General features: G+C 45.5%; 1 protein-coding gene across 1 annotated transcript in view; it reads right to left on the minus strand.

Moving 5' to 3' along the window:
* Window positions 1-2,811: 2,811 nt before the first annotated feature.
* Window positions 2,812-21,132, minus strand: part of PTEN (phosphatase and tensin homolog) — a 71,776-nt gene continuing 53,455 nt past the window's right edge. The window contains exons 6-9 of the mRNA XM_074232249.1: window positions 18,976-19,117; window positions 10,530-10,696; window positions 8,721-8,948; window positions 2,812-6,145 (exon numbers count right to left, since the gene is read on the minus strand). Of these exons, the coding sequence (XP_074088350.1) occupies window positions 5,960-6,145; window positions 8,721-8,948; window positions 10,530-10,696; window positions 18,976-19,117 (723 nt within the window). The 3' untranslated portion in view covers window positions 2,812-5,959. The remainder of the gene's footprint in view (window positions 6,146-8,720; window positions 8,949-10,529; window positions 10,697-18,975; window positions 19,118-21,132) is intronic.

Below are 21,132 nucleotides of genomic sequence, written 5' to 3' on the forward strand. Positions count from 1 at the left end.
ATATTATACATTGTAAAATTAAATGTAGAACCATCAATTTTCATTTTAAATAAATTCTAGAGTTAGTGTCCTAAAGGCATCACAAAAATATTTACCAACTGCCCAAAAGTAGCTGTTTCAAATGCAAAAATCTCAAAATATTGCAAGGTTTCTTTAGTTTAACCCAATAACAAAATCATCAGGTATCTTAGTTGCACTAGTCTGAAGAGTCACAATAAGCTTGCAAGAACGGCTATGAAGATGAAAAGGTCATGGGAAAGCAGCCTTAAGATAGAGTTCAGTCAGCCACCCTAAGGACCAAGACGTCTCTCCTATTTATGATGAACTGCCAATATTATACTGCTGTCTTGGATATTCAGACCTTTTTTACCCACAACTAGGAAAAGGCTGTCCTCACACCTTGGCCCCAGTTGTAAAAGTGGTAAGAATAGCACCAAATAAGTATGTGAGTGACACACAAATATACCTTTGTGAGAGTCCAGGAAAAGTCTGATAAGTTATTTAACAAAAATATTTTTGGACTAATGGAAAAAGAGAAAACCAATGGTAAAATTTGGATATACATTTGAAACTTTAAATGAATTTAAAAAATAGCCTTTTATTGGTTCTGAAATAGGAAGGTGGGAATCACAAATCTACATAGATTTCTATCCAGTATCATTTTGAGCTCATAGCTATCTCAGAACTGACTGGGGTGGGTATGGAAGAGAATGGTGACATTTCTGCAAGACACTACCCTGACAGAGAAGCAAAGCAAAATAATCCAGAGATTTCGGATCATTCTGCAAATTGGCACAGAGGATAAAGATAGGCTGGTCTACGCTAGAGGGTTAAAGGGGGGTAACAATTGCGCATTTTGCAATTAAGTCACCAAAGGTCCATCGTTCTCTTTGACTTAGAGATCCCATTACAACTGACTGCTAAGAAGTTGTCATAGACAAGCTAATGTGGGGCAGTTCGCCTGTACACATTGCTCGGTGGTGGTCGTGTATCCTCAGAGCATCACATTCCCCACACACTCTGTAGCAGCATTTTTGTGATAACAATACATTAGAAATAAGTTCGATCCCATCAAATGGAGAATTCTGAACAAACCACAGTGCATGCGTGTAATAGAAATATTGTGCTATAAGAAGGGACAAATGAGTAGAGAGAAGCAGAGAAAGAGCCACATGGACCAAGGAAAAAACATGCACAACCATGATGGTCAATTAAAAATGTTTTAAATCCAGGCATGTTGCAAACTTATAGTTCCCTAGAAAAGATACAGTCCCCCCACTAGCCCAACAGCTGAGGTCCAGAGTGTGGTGCTGTTGTGTAGTCAGGTCCAGCTCTTGGTGACCCCACAAGGGAGCAGGGCTTTGCCACTTTCTTCTCATTTTACAGATGAAGACACTGAGGCAGAGTTAAGTGACCTGCCCAGGGTCACACCAACCAGTGTCTGAGGCCAGACTTGAACTTAGACAATTAAGAGTGATATATGGCACATATTTTCCAACTTCTTTTTCCTCTTTTCTGTTTTTAGAGTATTGATCTAGAAGATGGCTAAAAGAGAGGCAGGCGGAGAGATAGTGGGGGAAAGATGGTAAAGGACACAACATCAATGAGAACTTCATAGTCTCCCACCATACTCAAGCATTACTCCTGAGCGGGCCATCACGTGCTGGGAGTCCAGGTGTAATGAAGCATTTATCCAAGGTCCAAGAGCAGCAGCACAACCTACCCAAATTGCAGTCTTTTTGGCAAAACTAAATGTAAACTTGAACCGGTTTCACGATTCCAGTCGAATGCGAACTTACACAGCACCGGGGACTTGGCGAAGGTCCTTGGGAGGTCATGGGGCATCCGGTGCCTATGGCATGCTCACCTCGGAGTCTGCCAAAAGCTTTACCCGTTTTCTCCCTGAAGCCTCACTGCCGGCACGTGGAGCAGGCACTGCTATGACCTGACGTTATAGATAAGGGGACAGGGAGAGGTGGAGTGACTTACTTAACTAGGGTCACCCCAAGCGTCTGGGGCAGCACTTGAACTCAAGTCTTCCCAAGTCCACATCCAGAGCTTTCATCTCTGGGCCCCGAGCTACGAAGTGACCATCCAAGAGAACAATTCCATTTCCACAGTTGGTCCCTGACCTTCCCCTGCCCAACAGCGTTCACTGTTCGTCTAGGCCAATCTCCTTGTTTTACAAGAGTAAAAGAGCAAGGGTCCGAGCTGTGAAAGGCCCAGGGTCCTATAATCCACAGGGGCAGATTTTAGATTCAAACCCTTGAACCCCAAACTGCACAAATCTCTCAGGTCGGATCCAACATAGAGACCATCCTTCCATCTCTCGAGGATGCCCCATGTGGAAGCTTCTGCCTATTCCCCCATGGTCCTGGCTCCCTCCAAGACTCCCAAGTCAGGGAGGGTTCTGGGGCTGGGGCTGGCCATCTCTGACCCAGGAGAGCCCCAAGGGTGGGTTCGGGACATTCCAAGGCCTCTCCTGGGGCACGGGAGCATTCTGCCTGACCCCGATGAAAGTAGAGATGGCTCAAGCCAGGCAAGGACTTCTCTTTCCCATTCTTGGATTGAATGACCGGACACTCAGACGTAAATTGTAGTTTAATAGGACGACCCCCCCCTTTTATCAAGTGATGGGAACCTTTCCCAGGATGCCGAGAAGACAAAGTGCTTCTCCCCAAGCCGCCTCCTCCACCCCCTCTGTTGCGAGCCAAGGCCCCCCCCCACTTCTATACCTGGGAACCCGCCGTTTAAAACAGCCACAGTGGCAGTTTCTGTCCAAAATGTTCATTTAATAAAAGACCCAGACAGTGACAAGAATGAGACTTTAATCAGTTTTAAGTGGAGTTTATAACACTAAGAGATAAAGGGTTAACAAACACAATAACAAATGGACATCTGATTGGTATGAGGCATTAATTCTCCTGTACACATTGGATGATGGTGGTTGTGTATCCTCAGAGCATCGCACTCCCCACGGAGCCACTGAGGCACAGCACTAGAGGATCTCAAGAGGCTGAATCCGAGTAAGGCTGCTGAACAGACTCGACTTGTAGGCTATATACTCTATAGGGAAACAGACTGAAAATGTGAGCGGGCAGAGTCGAGGCCCCTCGGGAGCCCCCGGGCCAGAGCCCGGCTCCAGCCCTTCCACCTGCATGCAGGACGCGCTCTAACAGTATTTAAAGGTGAACGAGGCACTTGGTGGCAACCACAGCCATCGTCAACATATTGCACACGTTTTCTAGAACTACAACACGGACCTTGCACCCTAATTGAATTTTAAAGCTGAAACATCCGAGGCCGCCTGTAAACTCCACCGAGGTTTACAGCCCGCGCCACAGCACATCCTCTTTATGCTTTCTGTTCAATCGCCCTTCGATCATGGTGGCAAAGAGAGTCCGGGGAGGGTGGGGGCTCCGGGGGACGGGGGGGGGGCTCTGGGGACTGGGGGAGGGGGCTCCAGGGGCTGGGGGACGTCTGTGGAGAGGGGTGGATGCCTTCAAGTAATTTCAGACACGGAAGCTGCTGCACATCCAAAAAGTTGAAGCATACAGTCCAGAAACTCAAAGAGATGAGCTACAGAATGCATCTCAGGCTACTTGTGAATACTGTCATAAATAAAGTTTTCATAAGGACTCAAAAAACCTTTCAGTCGTAGTAATTCTTGTCAAGTTCTATGGGGATGGTAACTGAAATAAAGTATAGGAGAGTATTATAATATATATTTATATATATAATATATATATATAATGCCATTTTTCCATTTCCAATGACTACACCATAAAATGTAAGCAAGGCTTCTCAAAAACGTGGAAACATTCAGAATTGAAACCCTCATTCAGACCTTCACATTCCAAAGGAAAAGGAAGTAGAGTGCAAAAGCCCGTCAGAATGTCACGGCTTCCAACCGGGCCTCCGGCCCCGGCGGAGCGACACAAATTAAACTGTAACGTCTTGAGCCCAAAACTGGAGCCAACAGTGTCAATAACTAAAGTATTTGAAAGCGTGAATGATGAATTTAGTCAGCAAGAACTGTTTTGGTGAGTGGTGGGAGACCAATTTCTCGTGTCTATCTCAGGGGTGACTATCTGCCACTGGCCACTTGCACCAGCGTTGCACGTGAGCGCCAAAGCACTATTTTTTGTACATAAAGATATTTCGATACAAACGTGTAAATCAGAGGAGCTGGGGAGACATGAATCGTGAATCTGCTGAAGGGAACTGCCCAACAGATATCGCTAGTGTTGCCTTCTTGACCAAGATTCTTTGGATGACATCCCGTCCAATCGAATCACCATCCAAACTCTACCAATGCTGCTTGGACTAGGCCGGATGCATTCTCAATTCAATATTAATGAGGTCAGACCACAGCTAATGAACAATGTCAGCACCAATGAGTTAATTAAAATGGGATTTTACACCAGAAAGAAATGTAATCTGAATTTTCTGAAGGTAAAAGTTTGAAGTACACCAAATTTCTGGAAAAAAATTTCAACAGCATCCTCCCGTCTGCTAAGCCCTACCAGTTGTTCCCTGCCGATCTCCCGGGGTCTGGGCACGCTCCCTAGGAGGCAACACTCAAAAGGGCTGCGCGAGCCCCTCCTTCCAACTAGAGCCCTCCGGACAAAGGATACAACACTGCCAGTTTAAACAGAAATCTATTTCTGAAGAGCTGACCAAGCCTGCGGGGTCAGGAGGAGCTGGGCAGGGCCGAGAAGTTCCTTGTTTCCTCTTTACTGTGTGTCATGGTCTTTCTCAATATATAAATATTCTAGGTGCTAAGTATTCTTCAAGTAAAATTCCCTAACAGTTAATGACATTAAAAAAAGTGTGCAAAACTGCAAAACTCATGGTGATCGAATGTGTGCGGTCCAAGGGCGGAACAGCTGATGGCTAGGTGACCGAATCAATGCATCGCGAGGCTTCGGTCTCACTGACCGGGGAACCTCCAAAGGGAACCTGCGGTGCCGGTGGCACATGAAGCCGCTGCAGCGGGGAGGTGGGCAGGGGGAGAGGGGGGTGAACTGGGGGGCGGGCGTGTGGACTAACAACCTCTGACCTGTAGCACTGGCCTCCCCCAGGCAGGAGGAGCAGCAGTCTGGACTCTCAAGGGCCTCCACATTTGTATGGTGAAGTCATTGTCACTGTGTTTCTTCGTAGCTAGGACCCCCCCCCCACCTCGGCTTAGACCCTCACCCGTGGGGCTCTAGGATGTTGCGGAAGGTTCATTCCTGTACCCCTAATACAGAATCCCTCCTTCTAGCTGCCTTTTCTAGCACCAATATGCTTAAAAAAATAAAATGCACAAACACCAAGCAGTGAGAGCGGCCAATTTCTCCAATGTCCAGGATGAATGACTAGCATGCTAAAGAAAGGTGCCTGTAGAACAGCTGGAGATGGTACCTGGTCCAGAGTCCAGCATCAAAGAGATTCCTTTCTGAGCATTCTTCCCTCGCCCCTACCCCAATCCATGCAATTACACCGGAGTCAGACCCTAGGGACTCCTCGCCACCAACCGCAGCCCTATCTGTCGCCACGTGAGTGCAAAGGGGCAGGCTGTGAACCGGGACACTCGGGGAGCTCGGAAGCCACATCGGGAGGGGACAGAACACAAAGGGACATCCCTACGCATCACACACCAGGTCTGCCTCCACTTGTATAAAACTGGAAAAAGGGAAAGTGCCATCTTTATTTTTCCTAATTGAAACTTTAAGTGTCCTTTGAACACAAAAGGTATATACAGATGATAACGAGGCAGCCTCCTTCCCACAGGACGGGACGAGCGTCGCAAGCCTGTCACCTGTGGAGAGGCCCCGACGGAACTGGTCAGGGAAAGGTCACTGTTCCTATCACTGGTCAGCTGATACAATGTCCTATTGCCATTTAAAAAAAAGGTCCTTTTTCAGGTTCTTCAAGTTTGTCTCTGATATTTTTTCCCTCTTGATAAAAAAAATATTCAGACTTTTGTGATCTGTGTGTGTTGATCTTCATCAAAAGGCTCGTTCTCTGGGTCAGAGTCAGTGGTGTCCGAGTATCTATAATGATCAGGTTCATTGTCACTAACGTCCGGGGTGACCGAAGTGGAACTGCTGGCCTCTGGGTTTGACGGCTCTTCAACGGTTTTTGTGAAGAAAAGCTTCACCTGGAGGAAAAAGAGACAAAAGCAAACCCTCCAGTGAAAATCCACAGCGACATCAGCCTGCTAGGAGGCGGCCCTCTGTCTGGGGCGGTCCCCACTCCCGGAAGAGGAGGTCGGTCCAGAGGAGCTGGCTTCCAACCAGGTCAGGGCCCAGCACGTCTGGTTTCTCAACCCCACAGTCATCTACACGGGTGGCTAGCAGACCCAGCGTTCAGAGGAGCAGCTCTGGGGAGGGCCCAGAGATTAATACAAACTTTCAGAGCAAATGCCTTGATTTTAGAAGCTCATAATTCTAACATTTTCATTAATTTTGAAATCAATTTAGACGAACGATAACTAAGTGTTGGTTTGTTAACCCTTTCAGTTCAGAACTAAGTGATGCTGAGAGATATGCAAGCCATCCCAGTGGGACAAATTAATCCATAACACACTTGAAATTATACATTTTTACAACCAACAAAATTAGCAATATTATGTTCTTGAAGTACAAATTTATTTTGTATGTTGGACCCGAAAGAAACCAGGTTCAAGCATCAGTGAATACAAAGGTCCAGGTAGCTTTGTTTTGAGGGCAGCATGGAGTGTCAGACTGTGCACCAAAGCTGAAATCATAAACCCCGAGTTCAAATCCTGCACCAGCCCTGACCAAGCTGTTTGATGCCAGGACAGTGCCTTAGCTTTCCTGTTTACCAACCGCTATGGTCCCTCTAGTCCTAAGGAGGCTAGAAGGGCTCACAGCAGTACCTTTGGGATAACTGCCCTTCCTCATCAACAATAAATGTCCTTAGTCCTTTTAAGATTCAAAAGGGTCAGAAACCAAAGAATGGAAAAGGAGAGGAGAGGAGCAGAAAGAGGGGAAGGCGCCATGGAACCAAATGAAGGGGTCCCAGGCAGACAGAAGACCACCATGGAGTTCCTTGAGCAGAACTCTGGTAGTTCCAAGTTTTTAATCTCAGGATCCTTTTCTACTCATAAAAACCGAGGACCCAAAAAGCTTCCATTTATGTGGGTGATGCCTTGGCTTTATTTGTCATTGCAGATCCCCTGGAAGAGTCTTAAGGACACCAGGAGTCTGAAGACTGGAACTTGGGGAGAACCACGGATCTCCAGAATGGCTGGTGTGTCTCCACAAGTGGTGGGAGCACCCCTTGGCCCTTGGTTTGACACACCAGGCTTCTACAGTCCTGATACACCTAACATCAATACCTCAAAAGGGCTTTGCCAGCTTGAGCTGCCTCATGAGATGCTCTGGCTGGAAAAAAATCATTTGCAATTGCACATGACTTTTTATAACTTAAGAATCTGAAGGATTCATAATAAGAAGGATTTGAATACCTTCATCCTAGAAAAAAAGGATTTAGAGGTATCTTAAAGCAACCTGGCAAACCTAGATCCCCATGTCCCAAAGACATTCCTCTCAGTGAGATGCAGGGCAGGGTCCTGGAAGGAGGCTGGCACTGCCCTCCACTCAAGGCCCCGGGTGCTGCCCTTTCCCCTCCCCAGGCTCAGGGTCCCAGCTGTAAAAGGGCTGGTGAGACTCAGGCCTCTCCTAGGAGCCCAATCCCAGCAGCTCAGAAAGGAAATAGACTGAACTAGCTGGCTTAGCCTAAGCTGAAGGGAACTGAGATGAAGAGGGACTGGCAAAGGGAATGGCCTGCATGGACAAACAAAAGTCAGCCCCAGGATCAAGATGAAAACACAGGCTGACTGAAAGAGTGGCAAAATGGGGCAGCTAGGTAGCACAGTGGATAAAGCACCGGCCCTGGAGTCAGGAGTACCTGGGTTCAAACCCAGTCTCAGACACTTAATAATTACCTAGCTGTGTGGCCTTGGGCAAGCCACTTAACCCCATTTGCCTTACAAAAACCTAAAAAACAAAAAACAAAACAAAACAAAAAAGAGTGGCAAAATGTTATTCTGGCTACACTCAAAGGACACCATCTAAGCTGCTCTACCTGTCCGGGCTCCTCAAAGGCCTGTCCCTTTGGAGAGCACTCTTCTCCCCCCCACCCCTTTTCTTTCCCCCAAAAGACATTAGTCATAAAAACCTCAGATAACTAAAATGACATTTGGAAAAAGCAGCGACTTCCTGACTTGCTTCAGCTAGCTAACCAGACGCCATCCTAACCAACTCTATACCCTACCACAGGTTTAGGCGAGAAGAGCCCAGAGCCACCTAATCTGTTGTTTATAGATGAGCAAAGTCAGATCCAGAGAGGTTAAGGGGATGGCTCAAGTCCCCCAGGGACCTGTGGGGATGAATTTGGATGGACTGCATGGATCAGAATCTCAGCTCAAGTTCTTAATGGAGGTGGATGCCACTCTCCTATGTGTGTCACTTCCAATCTTAAATACAGAGCGCAAGCACATTAGGTGGGGGTTTAATTGATGCTTATGGAACCAAAATTGAATTCATTGATAATTAACATGGTAATGTTGCTTCTTTAGATACTCCTCAAGAACTTCATAAACATTATTTTAAGATAATTTCACAAAATTCACTCTAAAAGGAATTGAAGCAATTCGTTATTTTTCTGTCTAATTTGAAATATGAAAACCTCCACAAGGATTTACTGACCTTAAAGTTTGGAGAAAAATATCTGTTGGCCTTGTCTTTATTCGCTTTGTCAAGATCGTTTTTGGATAATGTGAGTATGAGATATTCCTTGTCATTATCTGACCTCTCGGCACTGCAAATACTATCAATCTCTTGATCACCACAAAGACTTCCATTTTCTACTTTGTCTGAGTTTTCCTCTGGTCCTGGTATGAAGAATGTATTTACCCAAAAGTGAAACATTTTGTCCTAAAAAATAAAAACAGTTTATAAGTTTGTTAACCATCAACCAATCACATAGACATGATTCTGCCACCAGAGAAGCAATAACTCCCCCAGAATATTTAGGACAAAGGTTAAAGACACTAACGTCTTACAACTACTCCTATCACTAGACTCCCCTTTGTGGAACCGCCAAGCCCAACAACGGTAAGCTTTCAGAAAATGGTGCAATGAGGTGCTCTCCCTACGACACAAATTCAGGGACTGGAGTCTTAATTTATCAGTCTCTTGTTAAAAGAACAACCAATACTTCTTCCAATTCCCAGGACATCTATCTGGCCTTTCTAATGACCAAATGAAAGCCCCTCTCTGCTGCCCAGCAGCACCAACAGCACGCAGCAAGACTGAATGTAAACTCTGAATCCAGTCTCTGCTGCTTAGTCCTTAGACGTGATAAGATCAGAAGCTTCGCTGTCATGGGAAGAGAGGAGAAAAGGAGGGAGGTCGAAAAATGTGACCTGTTGAATGATACATTTTGAAAACTATCTTTGCATGGAATTGAAAAAATAAAATAAAATAACATTCAGAGAAAAAAAAAAAAGTACAGCTCTCATGTAATCCTTCCCAGTCCTGAAGTGGCCTGGAGGCCTGCCTTCCCATGGCCATCCCTGTCTAGTCAAGCCTTGTTGAAGGTTCTCTGCAACCCCTGGCTTACACATATTCCTAGAAGAGTTTACTGGACTCTCAAAAAGAAACATTTCCTACTGAAAAGTAAAATACAACTTAACATCCACTTCTATCTTTTATGAGCAATGGCCTGTTCAACTACTCATATTAATAAAGCCTCAAGGAGCTTGTAGAAATGTGGATTATTTTATCGATAGTCCCTGGAAAATGGCAGCGATGACTTACCTCAAGACTCTGTAACATGCCCCAAGAACACCAACTATCAAAATATTCCCCATGTTCATCTAAGCTTTCTAGTCATTGAAATTAAGTTCTCTATTGACTTCTATGTTTTAGGGACCATCCGAACACAAGGTTTAAAATGAATTAAACACTAACACGAGATGTATCCGTATGAAAATGTTTATTCAGAAGTGTCTTATTAAAAAAAAAAAAAAGATCCCAGAAAATGACTAATAGTAACCATTCTGGATCAGGGTCCAGATTATAAGTTTCACCTAATGAGCCAAGGTTCTCAATGGGGGTCTCAATGGAATGCTCTTGGTGCAGGTCACACAGGCTGACAAAGGTCAGAAACATCTCCCTTCCTAAACCAGAGCATTTCACAGACCTAACCTCCCCCTTTCCTGCCTGTTTCCCAGCTCAACTTTCCTTCCTCTATCAGCTAACAGATCTCAACATTCACTGGGGAGTAAGAGATAAAGTCAAATGCCTTAATCCCCAAAGCCTTTTCCTCCAAAAAGAGGAAAACATCCAAGGAAAGTAATTAATGACTCCCATCCCCTGGCCTGGCTTCATCCAGCATTATGACCAGCAATGGAGAGAAATGAGGCTGCCTCTTCACTCCTGCTCCCCCTCCACACTTCACTGCAGCTCCTGCCCAGCCCTGGGATGCTCTACCCCACAAATCAAAGGGCAAACCTTCTTGAGCATCTTGTTCTGCTTGTGGAAGAATTCCACTTTAATGTCACCACACACCGGCAAAGGCTGGGGGAACTCGAAGTACATGTACTTGTCTTCCCGCTTCGTGGGCCCCGAGGGGGACGTATAGATCTTCACCTTCAGCTGGCAGACCACGAACTGAGGATCTGTGTGGGGAAACAGCCAGGGGGTCACAGAGCTGCCCAAGTCCCACCATGTAATCCCAACTGGCTAACTGGCCATCTGGCCCAGCTGGAACTAATCAGAAGATTTCCAACAGGCTGCTTAATCCATACCTTTTGAAAAGCAGCTTCAGATAAAAGCTAGTTATGGTTCCTCCCATGGGGATCAGTGGATTATTTAAAGTTCACTCCACTAAAAACAATCTGTAGCTTCAAAGTTTCTAAAAATCTCTAGAACTAATTTTGTAAAATAAAAGTGTGGGGGTGGGGGATGGTGGTAGCTAGGTGGCACAGTGGCTAGAGCACCAGCCCTGAAGTCAGGAGGACCTGAGTTCAAATCCAGCCTCAGACACCTAATAATTACCTAGCTGTGTGGCCTTGGGCAAGCCACTTAACCCCAATGCCTTGTAATAATGATGATGATGATGATAATGATAATAAATGCAAGGCAGTGCATCAGTGTATCTTTGGATCCCACTTCAAGTCTCGCCACTAGAGCCTGGGCTGTAGTGCTTGACCTTGCTGAGCATCACTCTTGATATACATCCCCTAAAAATAATGAGGTTTTTTTTTTTAGGATGAAAGGAACCATAGTGATTAAGATGGTTTAATCTGTAACCAAAGCAAAGGGTTCCAAATACATTTTATAAAGGGCTGAAAGAAAATAACAATGAATACAAATACAAATTGCTATAGAATAAAGATGCGAAATTCAAAATGTTCACAGCATAAGCTTATAAGCATTTTCTTTTTGAGACAAGCAGGGTTAAATGACTTGCCCAGGGTCACACAGAGGTCTGAGGCTGGATTTGAAGCACATTTTCCTGACTCCAGGGCAGATGCTCATTTACTGGAGTCACCTAGCTGCCTCCATAGAAGCTTTTTTTCCCAAAATATTACTCACATTTCACTTTAGCTCTAAAATGATATTTTATTCTTATAGGGTGATAGAAAGCCAGAACCCAAAGCAGAGAAAACTGGAGGGGAGGAGACATTAAGCAAAGGGAAAACATTAAATATAACCAAGGAGTAAAAACTGCAAAGAATGTTTCAGCAACATCTGCCTGGTTGCAACCCATTTTATTCTGTCTCAAGGTGCCTGGCAAAATTTAACCTGTCAGCACAGCATCACCCTTTACATTCTTTTAATTCCTGAAGATAAGAGCTTTGTAAGGTATCTCGAACGTTTACAGCATATAGCAACCGGTGAATCTGCATAAACAATTAAAAAGAAAATAGAAACTATATCAAATTAAAATACGTAATGTAACTTTTTAAAATAGTTTCTTCTTTTAGCAAGCTCAAGTTTGTTAAAGATCTCTTCTTCCCATTCACAAAGAGAAAATGCCTGTTAACTAAAAATTAAATTTGGGAAAAAAGACAAGTATAGAAACTACTTTCTTGATAGAGGAATTGCAAAGCTAGATCATTTCTCAAAAAGAAGTTCACTATTTAAGAAAGCAAAGGAGAAAGAGGCAGAGGGACAAAGATAGAATATATTTCTTTCTTTGCTGAAATCCAAATAGTAAAGTGGTTAGTTCCCATAGGTTTGACCCTGTTTTAATTAACTTCCCCCCACACACACAGTTTTCAACAGAATTAAAGGCCTTAAAAACAGAATTCATAGAAAAAGGATTCAATCAGAAACAATAGAAAATGGAAAGAAAACTAGGTGCCCATCAATTTAAAGAATGAATAAAAAATAGCGTTATGAATTTAATAGAAAATTATTGAACTCCTAAGAAATTATGAGTATGAAGAATTCAGATAAATGCTGAGACTCATATGAACTAACAGGCAAGGCAGAACCATTTATACAATGACCTCAATAATGCAAAAATCAATTAACATTGAAAGATTTAGAAATCTAATCAATAAACCCCTCAAAACTGATCAAAAATGGATTAGGATTGAATGAGCTCATTTGAAAACCAACCTAGAATTAACTGAATCTGTGATGAAATCACCTGGTGAAGTGATATAGAGGGAGAATAGCAGAGGACCCAGGACAGAACCCTAAAGGACAGCTGAGGCGGGGGGTGGGGTGGTCTGGAGGGGCATCCAGCAAAGGAGTCAAGGAATCAGAGAAAGAGTAGACAGAGAGGAAGGAGCACCAGGAAAGGTGGTGGGGCAAGGGGAGAAGGGAATCTAGAAAACCTAGAGAGAAGAGTGTCCAGGTGGAGTGAGTGATCAATGGTGCCCAAGACACTGCCCCAAGGCAGAGGGGTCAAAAGGGACGAAGACTGAGAAAGGACCCCTGGATTTGTCAACTCAGAACACTGGCAACCTGAGAGAGCATTTGAATGAGGCCAGAATCCAGAGAGGGAGGAAAGTGGAGCTCTCAGTCATAGAGGGCCTTAGGAGAAATGAGGCCATCAGAGAGAGGTTTTGGGGGATGGGGGAGATGAGAGGGGATGGAAGCTGCCCAGGGGTAAGAGAGGGATCAAAGACTAGGGAGCGTGCGGGGTGGTCTGCAGGAATGTGTGCTGGCCAAGGATTTGCCTCGGAGATAGATGACAGGTGATGAAGAGGCAAGTGGTTGTCAGCTGAAAGGTTGGCAGGGGAGGCCAACAGTTAGGGAGTCCTCCTCCCGGGAAGCCCAGGCAGCAGCAGCAAATGGGGAACGATCCACACCTGGGGCTTGGCAGGGCAGATCTGATGAGAAGATAAGATCCAAGGGACCTGAGAGAAAAGGACAGTGTGGTGATGGCATGGCCACCCAGGGGTGGGCAGGAACTAAATATCATGGGGAAGACTAAGAAGAAGTCTGGGGGTCGCAAGACAGAGGTGAGGCAGAAAATAGCCCACTTTGATCAAGAGTGGGAGTTTCTGATCAAAGTGAAATATGTAGCAGGGACGGAGAGAGCACTCACCCACCCCCCAAAAACCAAATACTGAACTTTGGGGTGGAAATGAAGAACTGGAGGCCGAAAGCAATTCTCTCAGAAATCCAAGGAAAGTCACTGAGAAAAAAGATACACAGAGTCTACCCCGTAAAAGCCTTCCAAACCCGAAAGTGTCTATTCAATGCAAAGATGACCAATGATGAGAAGAATCTGTGTTGGAGGGGCTGTGGGGGCACTGGTAGTGGAGCTGGGAACCAGTATCAGACCATCCCTCTCCTTTGAGCCCAAGGTTCCACTTACAGGTTTTCACTCATTCCCCAAAACGTACTACAACAGAGTCCTCATTTCATCAAAGTATTTGGGGACAGAGAAGCCTAGAAACAAAGTGGCAGCCCATGGATTAGGGACTGGCTAAACAAAGTGTGGCACAGGAATCCATGGAGAGTGATGGGGCTCTAACAAACGATGGAGGATAAAACAACAAAATAACTCACAGTCACGATTCGCCCGGTATGTGCTGGGTCTTGGACAAATCCCTTTAAAAATATTCTCTCCATCGCCCTGCTACCATTTTTCATATGAGGAAACTGAGGCAGACAGAGGTGAACGGATTTGTTCAGGGTGCTACAGCCAGGCAGTGCCTGAGACTGGATCTGAACTCCAGGCTGCTTGCCTGCAGGTCCACGCTCTGGGTGGGAATTGTACCATCTATATGACTTGATGCAGAGTCAAGTCAGCAGAGCCAAGAAAACAGTACATACAAGGACAACCTCAGCCGCCCCCCCCCCCCACACACACACTCAAAAATTTTTTTTAAAAAGCTGCAAAATAACAAATTAAAAACCAGGCTCTAGAGAAGAAACAGAGGAAGATGCCACCTCATGCCACCCTTCAGCAGAAGAAAGAAGATCAATGAGCAAAATCATGAGTTCAGTCTTCTTTCATTGTTCTGATTGGTTATATTGATTTTTCCTGTTGTCTTTAAAAACATTATTTGTTAAATAGGACGGCTCCCTGGGAGGAGGAAGAAGAGGAAAAGTAAAAAAGACTGGTTTTAAAAACATAATGCATATGGAAGAATTTGCAGGAGCCGATGCCGACTGAGTGAGATGAGCAGAACCAGAAAAACACTGTACACCCTAACAGCAACATGGGGGCGATGAGCAACCTTGATGGACTGGCTCATTCCTCCATCAGTGCAACTATCAGGAACAATTTGGGGCTGTCTGATGGAGAATCCCATCTGTATCCAGAGAAAAACTGTGGAGTTTGAACAAAGACCAAGGACTCTCACTTTAACTTAGGAAAAAAGTTACCTTATTATGTAATTTTGCTATCTCTTATACTTTACTTTTCTTCCTTAAGGATATGATTTCCCTCTCAGGGAACTAATAGACTGGCAAGCAAGAATAAGGGGAAAAAATTGTAAAATTCAAAATAAAATCTTTCTTAAAAAAATGCATAAAAAGGTTTTCATTTTTTAAAAAGAAAATATAGTTTGGAGAGAAATGGACTTTAAACCCCAATTAGGAGTTTGGAAGACCCCCAAAGCTTCCTGAGCAGAGGAGATGCTTTCAGATCTCTGCCCGGGAAACCTACGTGGCTGTGGCCGTGGCCACTCCATGGAGGGAAGGCTGGCTGGGCAAACTCTAGGGGAGAGAACCCGGGGTGACGCAGGGGGAGCAGCAGGTGCTGAGGCCAGGCTTCGGTCATTGTTCCCCTTGCTCAGCTACCCTAAGGGTGCTAAGTGTGACTGAACCCAAAGGATAACAAATCATTTTACAAATTCTGTGGAGAACCCAAGTATGAATGGAAAAAATCAAGTCTGGAAAGAAAAGCAAGGAAGGCTTTGGGTTGCTGCTCTGGCAAAATACAGACACTTCTTTAGCACTTCAAAGTTTGTGAAGCACTTTCTATCCATGATGCCACGTCTGCAGGCATTACAGAAAGATCTGATGAGGACTCAATAACTGAAGTGATAATAATGGTGAAATTGCAGCGAGGAAGCCCAGAAGAGGCTTAGAAGAAGGGGCCTTAGCTTGCTGTGATTCCTGAGGCATGGGCTCTGGTGGTTGTGCAGCGAGCTCACCCAGGCAAGAGGTCGGGAGAATTAACTCTCAACTGGCTGGTGGTATGTGGAGGATGGAGGGGGCCGAGGAGTCTTCAGAGATCCTCAGGGGACAAGGAAGGGGCGCAGGCAGTGGAGGGTGAGGACCAGAAACTGGGTGGAGGCCGTGCTGGGGGAGAAAAGGGGGAAGTCCCCAAGATACTCTGGAATATCAGAGGATCACACCACACTCTGACCTGCCTACTGGACACTTGGGTGCCTCACAACCACCTTGCCCAAACCAGAACTCTTCTCTCATCTTTCCTTTCTCCCCAGGGTCCCCTCTTCTCAAGGAGCTCCTCCTCAAATAGAGAGACAACATGGATCCAACCACAACCCACAGGCAGTATCCATTAGAACACCACAGGGGAAGGTTCTAGAATGAGTTGATAGCCAGATTCTGCCAGTCCCAGCACCCTCTGCCCAGATCGACCTCATCATACCATAAACTGCTGAGCCAGCAGAAGGTGGCCATCTGCGTGGCGTGCTCCAGAGAAGAGACCGGCCCAACTCTGGAGATAGCTCACAGTCAGGCAGCTGGGGTTGGGCAGCCCGGTGGTCCAACTCCACAGGGTTGAAGAATGAGGTTCTCTTCTTTGGGAGCCTGGGGTTCAAGACCAAAGGGATGGGGAAGAAATCGGGAGGAGAAATTGCAAGATACTAGGAAGGGACAGTGGGAGAGGAGGTCTCCTCATCTCTCTTCAGTCCTGCTGGATGGACATCTGCAGCAGGTACAGAAGTTGGCCTCTGACTTTGTAAAACTACTGCCAGGCAGAGGCCCGGAGCACAATGGAAGAACTGACAATCCGGGCCGGGGACGACTCCCCTTGTGGACCTGAAGAATGGGAAGTCAGGTCTAGGGGCAGGTTTAGAGTAGGAGCTCAGAGCTAAGTGTGAGGCAGCACCCCAAGAGACGGGGCCAGCAGGACCCAGCCTTTGTGTGGCACGGTGTTATTAGCCAAGACTTTGTGGTAAGGGGCTAGCTGGCCACAAGGAAAGGGGAAAATATCTGTTCATCAGAATCAACATAGAATCCACACAGTGAGCAAAAAGCCTCAAGAAACCAAACTAGAATTTTTATAGCTAAGCTAAAGGTCTCTATGAATCACACAATCTTGCTGAAGCACAAATACCACTTGATGAAAACAAACAAGAAAACATGATCCATCCGGACACAGCAACAGGACTAATGAAAATGTTAATGATAAAAACACAGTCAACTTCCAGCCTGTTGTAACAATTCTGCTGCTGCTGAGGCGAGCGTCTCCGACTACGTCTTCTGTCGACATGAAGAAGTCCGCCAGAGCTGCCTGTCCAGTCGGCCTCTCTCTACTAGAACACTCTCACTTGGAAATCAGTCTTCTCCAAATGAAAAACAAGAAGTTCTCTTGGCAGGCCTGGCGACAAGACCAGGAAGCCCAAAGGGAGGCAGCCTGGTCTGCTAGGTGATTCGGAGGGAGCTTGGTTTTCTGGTTCTCCAAGGAGACAGGTGGGAGGCAAGATCCATCAGCCAACAATTACTAATAAGCCCCAACCACATACCAGCATGACCACAGTTTCCTTGGGTGTAAAACTCCATGGGGTTTTTCAACTCAAGTGGAAGGCAAGCCCCATCCTCCAAGGCTACTCCTGTGCTCCAAGGCTACTCCAAGCCCCTCCTCCTTTTCAATAGCCCTCAACTGAATAAAACCCATCCTCCTTATGTCAGGAGTCAAGGCCCCCTAGGTTCAGGACTCATTCTTTGGCCTCCCAGCTGCTTCCCTCCGACACCAAGCTTCTCTCCACTCATCTCTGCATCTTCTACCATGCTCCCAGGTAGCCCTTCTTTCTGCCTGTCCTGAGGTCTGGGCTTCTCTGGCACCAAGGTTCCTGAGAAAGCCCAAGTTCTCTCAGCATGCCAACTCACACAGCAACCATGACAATTTGTGGCACAGCACTCACACTTACCCCGTGGAGAAGTAAAGGCTGCATCGACGCACTTTTCACCCATTTGGCCTTAAATCCCCAGCTGCCCAAGGCAACAGCATGCAAGTGTACATTCCCCACAGTTGCCACTCGCTCAGTGGTGACAGAATGAAATATTTCTAGCACCTTCCCAGACAGAACAGTAATTTCTGATCATGAACTTAAACAATTCAGTTTTCCCTTGATCCCAGAAAAGAAGGATGCCTTGGGGAAGTAGCTGGGCATCAGTGTGCTTGTGGGACTCCATGAAACAAGAGACTGCAGAGGGTTCTGGGCCTGACCTGCTCATTTCAGAGAAGAAGAAATGAAGACCCAGGATGAAAATGATGAGTAAAGACTGGAACCCAGGCTTTAAATGCCACGGCACAAAGCACACAATACAAAACAAAGTGGACCCCAGGAGGTTGGTGTGCCAGTAAAAAAGATTCAAACCAAAACCACCAAATGAAAAATTAAGCTTAAAAAATGAAAAAAATGTGCTTTCTGGTGTTGTGATATTGTGATATTAGTCAGTTTTTTGTCATTGGTATATCTGTTTTACCCAAGACACAAGGACAGCTGCAGAGAAGGAGAAACAGAGGCTGAGTCTGTGTACAAGCAGAGAAAGCTCTGAAGGCCAGCTCCCCACCTTGGAGGTTCTGTGGGGGAGCTCCAATAGTCCAAGCCCCCAGCAGCTCCAAGAGGACAGGTGGCCCTCGCTCTAGCAAGATGATTTCCCTTAGTTTTGCCAGAAGCAGAAGGAGCACCCGGCTCAAGGACAGCAAGTGATTGAAGCCACACTCCCTGGGTGTGCCTGGGCCTGGCTGCCCAAACAACTCAGAAGCTGAGGCTGGACTCTAGGACTCGGGCCTCCATCTCTAGTAGGATGCTCAAGGGCTCCATCTAAGCTGGCCACCATGATTTTAATCTGGTAAATAATAATTCACATTTGGATGATGTCACAAAGCTCTTTCCTCACAACATTCTGATGAAGCAGCATTCAACTACATTCATCCTCCTTTTTTAAAAGCAAAAGGGGGCCCAGGGAAGCTATGGTTTTCACACAGGAAGGGTCTCTTGACCCTCCACATCTATTCTCCTTATTTCAAACTCTGTATACACCAAGTTGTCTGAAAAGGTACAAAAGATTAATACCTTTTCACACCCCTTTTCCTAATTCTCTTAAGTCATACAAGTGATATCCCTAACTACTCATGATGGCAAATCCCTCTCTTGGCAGTCCAGAATTACAGGCCCTTTCTATATTTAGGTCCATCTTGGTAAAAGCTTTTTAACACTTAGGTGTTTTTCTAAGTTCTGTGAAGCAAAAAAGTTGCAACAAATGAGAATAAGATAAAAACTCTTACTGCAAGTTCCACCACTGAACATTGGAATCGTTTCAAACATCATCTTGTGAAACAGCAGGGCCACTGGTCTGTAATCCAAATGATGCTTTAATAGGTGGCTATAGTAATAAACGTAGCGCCTCTGGCTGGGGATGGTTACTCCCTGTAGAACAGAAAAAAAAGAGAAGATACTGTAAAAAAACGGCAAGGACTTCATCAGTCATTTTATTAAATGCACCAAATTAATCACCTTGCAGCCATCAAGTAACACATTCTGACATTAAAAGAAGACAGCAGAAATGCTACTTTTATTATGACTTTAAAACAAAATCCAACTAATAAATCTTGAGAACCAGATCAATGTTAGTATTGAAGGAAACACTTTGTTCAGATGGTATTATAAATAGGGCCATTTTAATCAGTTATCTATCACAGAGTCTTCCTGGAATCACATCAACCCTCAAGCATTTGAATTTGGCTTTGGTCCCTGAAGGCAGCAAAACAAGATGGGTCAGCCCCAGAAACAGAGCTCTTCTGCTCTGAAGCCCAAAGTCAGAGAACCTTATGGCCCTCTGCCACCTCCAACTCTCAACCGGCAAAGTCATCTGGTTTCCCAGGCTGGGCAGACTGGTTGGTTCCTGTCCTTAGTCATCCCTAATGAGGACACGGCCCTTGTTGTAGATGGTACCTGCTGGAAGGACTCTGAAAAAACTGGGGAGGAGAAAGGGAAGCTCAGGTGGCAACACAAGGGTTGTCAAAGACCAACAAAGAGATACAAGTCTGATCCCATGGGGAATGAGCCCCTGGAGTTGACCAAATAAGAGGGTAGTCTGGTCAATCCAGCAGCTGTTGGAGATGCACTTGAGACCAATTAAGAGTTCAGGGGAGAGTTGAAAAGGGCCTGGAGTGGAGGAGGAAGCTCTGTAAGCCTCTGGAGAGAAAGGAAGCAGATGCCAGTTCCAAATGTCCAGAAGGCAAAGGGGCCATGCAGGTCTGGAGCCCAGGAGAGGAACAAAGTGAGTGTCATCTTCAGAGACAAAACCCTTGAGCCCACCCATGATCATGGGAGAAAGGGAGAGAAAGCCACTCAAGGCTGAGCCAGAGGCCCTGGGCTGAATCACGAATGGGGGACACAGCATGGACGGGGGTTCAGGAGTGTCTGTTTATAAAGGCAGGGAGTGTACATTTTATATTTTCCTAGAAAATGGCTAAAAATCTTAAAAAGTTTGGGTATCTGAGGAAGGTTAAGTTACCTAGAAAATTAGTATCTTTATTAAACTTCAAGTTATTTGCCCATTTTGTCCAAATGAGCGCAATGCCAAAGTCTACAAAACCAAATACTTAATTCAGTAAGAAAAAAATCATCTGCTCCAGAATAGAGGCTAAAGGGGCTTTGATGAACCAGTCCCTGATTTATGAGAAAAGATCTGATTGGTGACAGGAGTAGAGGCAAGGTCAATAATTTCTGGAACAAGGCTTTTGCAAATCACCAGCGCTATCAAATTAAATCAGGGTAGATTAGAATTAAGTAACAATCTTCCTTTTTTAAAAAAAGTATCTTTTCATCATCACCTTTTACCTTATTTTTATCAATCACCTTAATTTCAAATTTATAGCCCACTCACAAAGGAAGAGGAGAAAAAGGCAGTTCAACAAAGCAAATCAATTGCGTTGGACAGGGTCTTCACTATTCCACCCCACTCTACCCGCAATGAGGAGAAGTATGTTTTCTCAGCTCTCCTCTGGGGCTAAATAATTACACAGTATGAATTGTCTGCAGTCCCAGGGCTTTCTCTCCTGCTTCCGCACCACCAGCTGCCTCAGGTCCTCTTTGGTACTGCAATATCAGTGGTGGTGTTCTTGTTACAACAGATGCAGTCCTGCCCCTGGGTTTCCTCAACTATAAAATGCAGAGGTCAAACTGGATGCTTTCTGCCCCAGCTCTTCCCTTTGCCCTTTTGCGCTGGTGTTACTTCCTCCTCCTCTCCATGCATTCAACCTCTCTGGGAGAGCCTTCTGGCTGCTCCTCACACTGCTAGGTCATCTCCATTCCCTGGGAATTTTCTCAGGGAATTCTCTTATGCCTGGAACTAATATCTCTACCTTCCTCCCTATCCCCTTCTTCCTCCAAGGTTCACCTTCTCTAGAAAGCCTTGGCCAATCCCCCCTCAGATTTTG

The sequence above is a fragment of the Macrotis lagotis genome, chromosome 4, assembly GCF_037893015.1.
Source record: "Macrotis lagotis isolate mMagLag1 chromosome 4, bilby.v1.9.chrom.fasta, whole genome shotgun sequence".
NCBI lineage: Eukaryota > Metazoa > Chordata > Mammalia > Peramelemorphia > Peramelidae > Macrotis > Macrotis lagotis.